Source organism: Megalobrama amblycephala, linkage group LG11, assembly GCF_018812025.1.
Source record: "Megalobrama amblycephala isolate DHTTF-2021 linkage group LG11, ASM1881202v1, whole genome shotgun sequence".
NCBI classification, from domain to species: domain Eukaryota; kingdom Metazoa; phylum Chordata; class Actinopteri; order Cypriniformes; family Xenocyprididae; genus Megalobrama; species Megalobrama amblycephala.
In genome coordinates, this window is record NC_063054.1 from 36,009,606 (window position 1) to 36,021,696 (window position 12,091).

Genomic DNA, 12,091 nt, shown 5'->3' on the forward strand with positions numbered 1-12,091 from the left:
GCTGCTCCATTTGAAAGCAGGTGATGGCGATTTAGCGGTAATCAGGGAACCGGCTTTACTGACGAAATGCGCGTGACAATCTCATGCGATATATCGTGCAGCCCTAATTTACATCTATGAATTTGGCAGACACTGTCATTCAAAGAAATGTATGCTGCATTAAAAGTTCATGCATGTGAATTTTACTGGGAATCAAACTCATGATCTTGCCGTTACAAATGCCAAGCTTCAGGAAAAAATATTTAAAAGTACTGTTTATAATATTCAGATTTTGTGAAAAACAATCGTTATTGACAGTTGTTAAATAAGTTTATTCTCATGTTTACTTTTTTGAAATTTAAAGTTCCCTTTCGAGGGAACTCGCACTGCGTCCTGAAGGGGGCGCTATGGGAACGCCCCCTTTGGGACGCAGTGTCTCGTTCCCTCTCTCAGGGAACTATGGTTATAGTTATAACCTGAGACGTTCCCTTTCGAGGGAACTCGCACTGCGTCCCGAAGGGGGCGTTTCCATAGCGCCCCCTTTGGTACGCAGTGTCTCGTTCCCTCTCTCAGGGAACTATGGTTATAGTCATAACCTGAGACGGTTTACTCTTTCTACCTGATCTGTTTGTGTGTTTGTTTTTCATAGTGTGATTTTTGGTAAATTGTTTTCTATCCAATTACGGTCAATTTGACTTGTAATATTAAGCAACTGATGCCAAGTAGTAATTCCAAGCACTTTATTATTAATATTATTATTATTTTTTTATCAAACTTGCATTCAGGTCCGGCTCCATTTTTGTATTTATGTTTCTATTAATTCCTGATGGATAAGTACAAACCTACAGTTTTTCTCATTGAATATCTTGTTATTGAATATTTCAATATCATTCAGAAACACAGTACTGTTCAAAAGTTTGGGGTCAGTAAGATTTTTCTGAAGGAATTTAATATTTTTATTGAGCAAGAATGCATTAAATTAACCAAAAGTGATAGTAAAGACAATGTTACAAAAATAAATGCGTTTTTTAATTAATCAAAGAATCCTGAAAAGAACGTATCACGGTTTCCACAAAAAATATGAAGCAGCACAACCGTTTTCAACACTGATAATAATCAGAAATGTTTCTTGAGCAGCAAATCATCATATTAGAATGATTTCTGAAGGATCATGTGACACTGAAGACTGGAGTAATGATGCTGAAAATTCAGCTTTTATCATATTTTAACATATATTCAAATAAAAAAACAGTTCATTTAAATTGTAATTATATTTTACAATATTAAAAGTTTTTCTGTATTTTTGATTAAATAAATAATTCTTGGTGAGCATAAGAGTCAAAAACAATAAAAATCTTACTGAGCCCAAACTTTGTACATCACAAATACTAAGTAAAATTTGAATAGCTGTGTGTTGCTAAGTGAATAATAGTGAATAAGAAGATTTTTACATAACATGCAAGTACACATTTGTATTTCCATAAGAATGAGAACCCACTGACCACTCAATAATGAATATATGAATACATATTTGCATTAATCTATAGAGTGCTTACATTCAGAGATCCACAGCAGATGTGTGTGTCGTTACCTGTGATGTAGGTGTAGGCCGTCAGCATGCTGCTGATGAGAGCCATGGCTGGTCTGATTACGGTGGAGACGGTTGGGTTCGGATCACTTTCTCCAGACTGATCCGCCTCTTCTGAATAAGGACCAGAACTCCGGCCTCGCGTCGACTTCCCTGCCATCAAATGCACACAATCATCGTGCCTTTAATTATCCTCACTGAGCTGAACCAACCATCATCATAATGAGATCGTTACAAAACAAAAAGTTTATATTTCTATGGTTGGTTAAAACGCCCTAAGCTTTCATGTCTGGCAATAAACAAAAGAATAAGTTGGATTTACATCAATAATTCATCAACAGCTTCTCATCACTGTGTGTGTGCATATATGGTGTTAAAGAAAAAAATGGCATGACCATTATGACTTTCAATTTTATAACACAAAAAATGACGTTTTGCACAATTTTTCTATTGGATGCTGTCAAAACATTTATATGATTTATGCACTATACATGTCTAAATATCAAAGACATCAAATGTCATTGGTTCTCATGACTGATCTGATTGACACAAACTCTGATGCAACATGAATTGTCATAGCATATTTCAATATGTATTCATGCATGACTTCAGAAGAACACAGTGCACAAGTCATATGGACTTAATTTATATGTACTTTTATGTACCTTTTCTGTAATTGTTGGAGCTTGACCTATGTAAAATTGTGATACTTTTGCGTCTTTTTTAAAGCTTCATGCTGGTCGCTATTCAAGGCTATTATATGGATTTTTTTGAATAAAGAGTCATCTAAACAAAGCTGACATTAAAAGCTTCTTAAACAAATATGTTTTTGTACAGTCTCAGTTCACAGAAAATGCATTGTGGCTGTTTTATTTTAATCTGATTCTGTTCTACAGTCAAAACACGGCTGTAGCTACAGCAACTATCAGCATCTGTACACAGAGAGTGTGTGTGGTTTCTGACTCATGACTTCAGATCAGTGTTTCCCATCATTGCTCTGATAAAAGTGATTAAGCCGATTCCAGTTGGAATTTTCTGGAGGTTGTGTTTAGGTTCAGTGATTACGGTTTGCTTCTTACCTGGTGCGGAGTCAGAGGTCAGAGACGGGGTCCCGTCCGGAGGGGCGCTGTCTCCCACCACGTTGGGGTCATGAGGCACTGATGGGGGAGAGGGGAACGATGGATGCCTGGAAACCGACTCCTGCACGAGTTTCTTTGGCACTAAAGAGAGACACATAATTCAATAATTCAACAAAAATCATATTTCTACTCACGAATCACCTTTCTACCCCCTCACACACACTCACAATGCATTAGAGATATCATTCCCTCCGCTGCGATCACGAGTCCGTCCAAGGTACACACAGAAATACAAGACTGCCTTTGTGCAGATGGAAAATGGAAAATATAGTGGCAGTCATCGGGGTCTAAAACTGGAAGAGTGGACAAAATGACCACAAATTGGCTAATTTAAAAGAGAAGATCCTATAGATACTGGGGAATATAAACTTCCTTAAATCACAGTTGTGTAGTAAGGATTCGTTTAAGTTATAGTGACCCTATCACTGAAATTTGATTACATTTGGCACATGAGTTTTGTGATGTTTTACGCTCATAAGTACTGGTTCATGTCTGTGTGTTCATATCATCTTTTTGTGGAAATATAAATGTCTTTTCTGTCACTTTTTTCAATATAATGTCTCCTTGCTGAATAAAATGAATTTCTTTTTTCTTTTTTACTGACCTTTTGAACAGTAGTGTAAAGTACATACTATTATATTACTTACATTATTATGTATAACATAACAATATAATTAAATAATTAAATGGAAATAATATAAATTAAATTATATGAGTTATTTTGCAGCTTAGACCCCATATACGGCCTGCCAATGGCCATGCAACAGTCAGGCAGAGAGGTCTGGTTTGTGCAGACACACACACACACACACACACACACACACACACACACACACACACACACACACACACACACACACACACACACACAGAGAGAGAGAGAGTTCCAGTAACACACAGCATTTATTTTAAACCCTCTCTGAATAAACATGGCACCAAATTTAGCGAAACAGGTTTAAGTTAAACTCTAGAGACAGTCTGGAAACAGCCTGAGGACTCACACACACACACACACACACACACACACAGAGAAACATACATCTCCTCATGAAAGCTGAAACACTCACCAGTGCCAGTTACTGATGACTGAGTTATTCTACTCACACACACAGTTTCTCTGAGGGAGGTCAAACTAAAAGACTGACACAATAATCATTCTGTGTGTGTGTGTGTGTGTGTGTGTATGATTGTAATGCCCCTGGAGCAATTACAGTCCACTGATTGGGGGTAATTGGAGGCACATGTGAGCTTATGTATATTTATGTGTGTGTGTGTGTGTGTGTGTATGTTTTCATATATATCAGTTCATTTTCAACCATGCTTGTACAAAATCTTCAAAAATAACATATATAAAATTAATTAATAAAAATCAATAGTTTTTAAAAAATTAACAAAAAAGGCAAAATGAGAATAACTAATTTAAATAAAAATGAAATCCTCAAATATAAGTCTAGAGTTTCAAAACAAATCTCAAAATGTGCTCAGATTTGCCAAGACTCAATACGATCTCAAAAATGTCTCATCAAAGACCAAATGGGGTTATGCATTAAAGCATTTACTTTTTTACCTTCATAAATAGTTTTCTAAGTCCTTACGATGGTTAATTGACTTGTAGTGGTGTGTTTGAGGCGTGCACTAACCCCCTCTGGCACGTCTACGCCAGAAAACAGCACTTGCAAGTTGAGCTGCATCGACCCGACACAATCTTGCCTCGTGTTCACGTTCACGCGAGAGTGACAAAATGCTTTACGGTAATTCAAAAACAATGTATATATTATGACTTTATAAGACAATTTCGAAAATTACCCACCTCCTTCAAATCTTACTGAGTTCGGCTTTAATGTTATAGCTCTATACTGTATGTCAGCTATTGACTCATTTGTGTCCGTTTTTATTTCTCCTAAAGAATTTTAAAGACGTGAGACAAAGTTGGTACTTTTCAAGATATATTATTTGGCATTTTTTTGTCTTTATTGAAAAGGACAGTACAGAGAATAGACAGGAAAGTACAGGGTGGAGAGAGGGGATCGGGATTGGGAAAGGACCTTGAGCCAGGAATCAAACTCGGGTCGCTATATGTTGGAGCGCTGACCACGAAGCTATCGGCTCTTGTGAGCTTTGAGCTTTGAGAGAGCAACCTCTGAGGTATCAAAACATCAGTATCTTGACCAGCACAACCTAGCAACACTGACTCAACCAATGGCGTGAGTTTGGGGAGGGGCTATGGGTTTAACAAACCAATGGAAGACAAGGGGAGGGTTAGGGAAACCTGTCTGAAAATGGTTTAAAGGTGCCCTAGAATCAAAAATTGAATTTGCCTCAGTATAGTTGAATAATTAGAGTTCAGTACATGGAAAAGACATATGTTGAGTTTCAAACTCCATTGCTTCCTCCTCCTTATATAAATCTAATTTGTTTAAAAGACCTCCGGAAAACAGGCGAATCTCAACATAACACCGACTGTTACGTAACAGTCAGGATCATTAATATGTACGCCCCCAATATTTGCATATGCCAGCTCATGTTCAAGGCATTACACAAGCCAGTATTAACGTCTGGATGTGCACAGCTGAATCATCAGACTAGGTAAGCAAGCAAGAACAATAGCGAAAAATGGCAGATGGAGCAATAATAACTGACATGATCCATGATATCATGATATTTTTAGTGATATTTGTAAATTGTCTTTCTAAATGTTTCGTTAGCATGTTGCTAATGTACTGTTAAATGTGGTTAAAGTTACCATCGTTTATTACTGTATTCACGGAGACAAGAGCCGTCGCTATTTTCATTTTTAAACACTTGCAGTCTGTATAATGCATAAACACAACTTCATTCTTTGTAAATCTCTCCAACAGTGTAGCATTAGCCATTAGCCACGGAGCATAGCCTCAAACTCATTCAGAATCAAATGTAAACATCCAAATAAATACTATACTCACAGGAATCGATGCATGCATGCAGCATGAATGACGAACATCTTGTAAAGAACCATTTGAGGGTTATATTAGCTGTGTGAACTTTGTTTATGCACTGTATAACTACACTTATAGTCGAGAGCTCGGGAGGGCAGGGAGCAAGAGATTTAAAGGGGCCGCGCGCTGAATCGGTGCATATTTAATGATGCCCCAAAATAGGCAGTTAAAAAAATTAATTAAAAAAAATCTATGGGGTATTTTGAGCTGAAACTTCACAGACACATTCAGGAGACACCTTAGACTTATATTACATCTTTTGAAAAGACGTTCTACGGCACCTTTAAACACTTTATGTTTAAACACAAAGAACACAAAGGAGAAAAAAAGAACAGAACAGTGAAAGAATCAACATGGAAATATTCCTGTCAGAGTCAAACTAAACCTCTTCCAGACCTCAAAATATGTGTGTGTGTGTTTGTGTGTGTGCATGTTTTCTCTGGCATAGTACAACTCTATTATGTGCCATATGCTGATTTGTGCAGGAAACAGACACACTTAACTCACTGAAGTGTGGCATTCTGGGACAGCTGGAGTCCTTGCTGCTCAAATAGAGATCTACTAATATAACTACAGCAATCTGTCTGTGTGTGTGATTCTAATGTCAGACATCAATGAAGAGGACACCAGCCAAACCGCATACAACACACACACATCCTGAAACACACACTCCTATAAACCACAGAAAGTGCTATTGAGATTCAGTATCAGTGTGCAAACAAAGCACAAAAAGAATTAAAGTTCATAGAGGAGAGACTGTGTGTGTTTGTTATATTTGTTTTTCCTTGTTTCCACCCAGAACATCCTAGCGACTGCATAGCAACAGGCTAGCAACCCATCATATGGCAAGGTTTGCATGTGCAAACACTCATAGAAAAAATATTCTACACATGGACAATTTTGTCACAAAATATAAAAATGTAGTTTAAATGTAAGCGAGGAGCATGATAGTATGATTTATAAGCTGCTTTTCCTCATGGAACCAAAAAAATGTCCCTACAAGGACAAAGATTTCAGATATTGCTATAATTGCGGGGATATTTTGACCCAATAATGTAGGGTTTACCATGACCAGACACACACCTGTTGACCTTTAGAACCAAGTGGCATTTCCAGGGCAGGCGCTGATGAGAGAATGATGGTGTAACGTGTGTGTGTGTGTGTTTATAGAAACACTGTTTGCTTTACTGTCTTTCATTAGATCAGGTGTAGGAGGGGATATTGGGCAGTGTTGTGTTAGTTGTTGTGTAACAGTGTTTAGTCTCAGTCAGCGTAATCTTTAATTGTGATGTTTATGCTCTTGTACACTATCAAACTCCCTGTAGGACACACATTCCTGATGCTGAAGTTGTTTCTGAAGTGTGTAAAAATGGTATTGCAAAAATAATGAACACTCACCCCTGGAGAGTATTTTCATGTGGACTTTTAGTAAACCAATAGCTCTGTCATGACAACTCCCGGAGTGTCCGGCATGGTAATGGATATGACATTGTTGAGATGTTTGGTCTTGGAAGAATAGATGTTGCTGTTATTGCTACTGCTGCAGAGCAAGTACGGGACTTGCTATTTCCAATACATACAAGACACACTGCTGCTGTACAATATAGCACACATGAATTACCCATAGAAATCTATACAGGTGGAGCTGGGGAAGGTGGAGGGTTTCTGAAACTTCTATAGCAAATGCTGACCAAGTATTTGAAGGTTGAGCAGCAAGCTCATTGGCTACTGATACAGCAGGAACCAATCAGCTGTTCCTTATAGAGAATGATGTGATTGCAAGCAGATTGAGTTAAAGGGATAGTTCACCCAAAAAATGAAAATTCTGTTATCATTTACTTCCAAACCTGTATGAATTTCCATCTGCTGAACACAAAAGAAGACATTTTGAAGAATATGGGTAACCAAACAGTTAATGGGCCCCATTGACTTCCATAGTACGGTAGAAAAATACTTTGGAAGTCAATACAAAGAGTAAATAATGACAGAAATTTCATTTTTGGGTGAACTATCCCTTTAAGGACCTATCAGCCTGCGCCATTTAGATTTTCATAACAGAACTTTGTATTTAAAGGGTTAGTTCACCCAAAAATGAAAATTATGTCATTAATTACTCTCCCTCATGTCAGTCCACATCTGTAAGACCTTCGTTAATCTTCAGAACACAAATTAAGATATTTTAGTTGAAATCCGATGGCTCAGTGAGGCCTGCATAGGGAGCAATGACATTTCCTCTCTCAAGATCCATTAATGTACTAAAAACATATTTAAATCGGTTCATGTGAGTACAGTGGTTCAATATTAATATTATAAAGCGACGAGAATATTTTTGGAGCACCAAAAAAAAAAAAAAACGTATAAAGTGATGGCCGATTTCAAAAACGGCTTCAGGAAGCATCGAAGCACAGATGAATCAGCGTATCGAATCAGCTGTTCGGAGCACCAAAGTCATGTGATTTCAGCCATTGGCAGTTTGACATGCGATTCGAATCATGATTCGACACGCTGATTCATTTGTGCTCCGAATCTTCCTGAAGCAGTGTTTTGAAATCGGCCATCACTAAATAAGTCGTTATTTTGTTTTTTTTGGCGCACCAAAAATATTCTCGTCACTTTATAATATTAATATTGAACCACTGTACTCACATGAACCGATTTAAATATGTTTTTAGTACCTTTATGGATCTTGAGAAGAAATGTCATTGCTCCCTATGGAGGCCTCACGGAGCCATCGGATTTCAACTAAAATATCTTAATTTGTGTTCTGAAGATGAACGAAAGTCTTACAAGGTGTGGAACGGCATGAGGGTGAGTAATTAAAGACATTATTTTCATTTTTGGGTGAACTAACCCTTTAATGTACCTCAATTCACTGGAACAAATTTGGTGCAAAGGCATTCTTATTGAATTTAATTCATTTCAGGAGTGTTATTAAGGTGTAAAGCACATCAATTAAACATCATCATACAACAATTAACAGTATCATGATGTCAGTGATATTTGGTAATGTTTGTTCTTAGTTTCTCTGTCGTGGACTTTTAATTAGTTTGCATTGGTTCCTGTTTTCCTTAGTTCAGTTCCCACTCATTTTTTGTCGTCATGGTTACTAATATGACTTGTCATTCATTTCAGAGGTGTTCACCCCATTACTACCTGTTTAGATGTTCCTGTCCTCAACCCTTGCTGACACATGACTTATTTTAATAATTCAACAATGTCAAGTAATTTGATACTCCCTTCTCAGTGTCTAGAGAGCAGTAAAAACCTTTGTGTGCCGTGTGTGTAGATATAAAGAAGAAAAGAGACAGCTGTTATCATCGCAGAGCTAATATTAGATCCTCACATGAAAACTCTCAGCTTTCTAAGTATTTCAGATGCAATGGAAAGACAGAGAGAGTCTAAGAAATGATGATGGAGGGATGATCAGTGTTTGTTGCATATAAATGTGTGTTTTGTCCTCCTATAGTTACTGAACATCAACACAAAATGTATTTAACATCAAAGCACTCAACAGAAACACATTTTCCATGATGCCTGACTAGAGAGGGTAAAAACGAGCAGCAGGTTTTATGAGCCTTTAAAATAATCAGGCACTAACGTGACACGTTCAGACTCAAGTTTCACTGTACTGACCCACAGTTTACTTTACCCGCATGCCATCTGGCAGGAATGCATTCTGGGAATTGCCAGAATTCCAGCCTGATCCCTCTCATAGAACTGGTTCTCTATTCTGTACGAGACAGTTGTGGAAAACTCTGTTTGAGGACATGCACGTGCGTGCACACACACACACAAACACGTATTCAAGCAAACTAAAAGCTGCTGAGGCTTCAAGAATAAAGATGTGAAGGACATTAATGTTGCAACAGACAAAAGTGGTCCACAAACACATAAACACATGAACACACATGCAAGTTTCTTCAGGCACTGAAGATTTCAGTGTTTTTCTTCTTGTTATATGAAAATCAGATTAAAACTGTCCTACAAAATTTGGCCTTTTTCAACTATCTGTACTATTTTTCATGTATAAAATCGACATCTCATATTTTTCCATGTCTTTAATGTATGCAATCATCGAATATCTCAAATTTCATCTCAAATGTCTCAGTGAAATTAAATGATTTATGCTCATTTTACTCCTTGTTTGGATTTTCAGTTTTCTCTTGACGCAGACCTCGTGTAAAATATGAAAATTCTTAATTTTTAAAGCTTGGAAAATATAAACGAGGAAAATGAACAAACCATTTAATTTCAGTGAGAAGCTTGAGATGAAATAGATGCTATGTAATTTGAAAAGAAAAACCAAGGAAAAAATAATATATTTTATCCTCATTATTTATTATATTTTAAAATATAATAAATATAGATTTTAGAATAATTTCTATAATATTTTATTGTGTGTATTTCCACTCAAGCTGTAATTTTGTCAAAAAAAAGGTGAAAATATGATTTAATTTTGTGTATTTATGATTCATAAAGGAGTCAGCAGTTTATTCCAAAAATATTTCAAATGTAATTTCCACAGCAAATTGTTATTAATTGAGATGTGTTAGAAATGACATTTGATGGATTGTAGAAAAATGGCAGAATTCTCCTGCGACGCACATAAAACGCTATTAGATATTGTTAGTAGACAAATTCAATAAACTAGGTCTAAAAGTGTCTAATGTCTACAAGTGCACAATGCCCAGAGATGAAGAAACACACATTCATAAATGACAGATCAGTGAAACATCCGAAGAATGTTTTTCTACACACTACGTAGAAACAGAGCAAGAGAGAAAGAGAAAGTAAGAGAGAGAGAGATGGATAGTGTTTTCTCTGTGTAGATCCACCTGGACAAACAGTCACGTTACGGCATTGTTACTGAACTCAAAGCATGCATGGCACTGATAAAGAACACACACACACACACACACACACACAGTGCTGACCCTGTGTTTGTGCTGACACGGCAGACAAACCCACGCCTACCCAAACACACACACACACACACACACACACACACACACACACACACACACACACTCTTTTATATATATATTTGTGAGGACCTTCATTGACACAACACAGTCACTAGATCCTTACCCCAACCCTACCCATCACCTGACCCAAAGCCTTACCCTAAACCTAATTATAACCTTCTCCCTAAAACCAAGACTTGACCCTCAAACAGGTCTTAAAAGGATCTCAAACAATGAGGACCAGACAAAATGTCCTCACTATACTCTCTGATGGTCTAAAACTCACAAAGATAGTTGTACAAGTACACACACACACTCTCACACACACACACAGAGCCACGGCAGATCTACACACACTCAAACTACAGTCACACATTAACTGCAGCAAATCAGACAAAGTTCTGGACGAAAGCCTGAAAGAATCAGGCCAGAAAACAGTTGATCTTCCTGTGGGCGACTCAAAGCTCAGTCCTGCATTAACTGTGCTCCTTTTTGAAGTTTCAGCCTTAAACGACCTCAAACGATGCATGTTACACACAAAAATCACAAGAGATCTCCAAAACAGCAAGCTCCAACCTGATCGGCTGGTTTTACATCATAGTATCATAGAATGGTTCAGGGATGACATCAAAACCCGGAAAATTAATTCACCGCTGGTTCCCTCGAGATTTTCTAATGGGGTTTTTAATTTTATTTTATGAGTTAAATAAAGTCTGCAGGAAACATAACTTGATGATACTTGGATGCTTTGTTCTACAACATAAATGAAACACACCCATATCAAAAATGCAAGTTTTGAAGCAGTTATGGTTTTTTATGTTTTTTATTGTTTTTTTTTAATGTATGTAACTAGTAGGTACGGAAGAAGATTAGGGTCAAGCAATAATAAAAAAATAAAACCATCTCGAGATTAAAGTTGTTAAATTTCGAGAAAAAAGTCAAAATAAAATGTTGAGAATAAACTCATTAAATTACGAGAAAAAACTCGTTAAATTTCAAGAAAAAAGTCGAGATAAAATGTTGAGAATAAACTCGTTAAATTACGAGAAAAAAGTCGTTAAATTATGAGAACAAATTCTTAATTTAACGAATTTGCTCTCTTAATTTAACGACTTTTCTCGTAATTTTATCTCGACTTTTTTTCTCGAAATTTAACTTTTTTTCTCATAATTTAACGAATTTGTTCTCGTAATTTAACGACTTTTTTCTCCGAATTTTATCTCGACTTTTTTTCTCGAAATTTAACTTTTTTTCTCATAATTTAAGGAATTTGTTCTCGTAATTTAACAACTTTTTTCTCGTAATTTTATCTAGACTTTTTTTCTCGAAATTTAACTTTTTTTCTCATAATTTAAGGAATTTGTTCTCGTAATTTAACAACTTTTTTCTCGTAATTTTCTCTCGACTTTTTTTCTCGAAATGTAACTTTTTTTCTCATAATTTAAG

At 36.5% G+C, this 12,091-nt stretch overlaps 1 protein-coding gene across 2 annotated transcripts in view; it reads right to left on the minus strand.

Annotated features, from left to right (window-relative positions):
* The window catches only part of LOC125278525 (protein eva-1 homolog A), a 38,926-nt gene that overhangs the window by 1,499 nt on the left and 25,336 nt on the right, over positions 1–12,091 (minus strand). For both annotated transcript variants that reach the window (XM_048207772.1, XM_048207773.1), the window contains 2 exons: positions 2,647–2,787; positions 1,571–1,720 (listed from right to left, as the gene is read on the minus strand). In XM_048207772.1, coding sequence (XP_048063729.1) covers positions 1,571–1,720; positions 2,647–2,787 — 291 coding nt within the window. The remainder of the gene's footprint in view (positions 1–1,570; positions 1,721–2,646; positions 2,788–12,091) is intronic.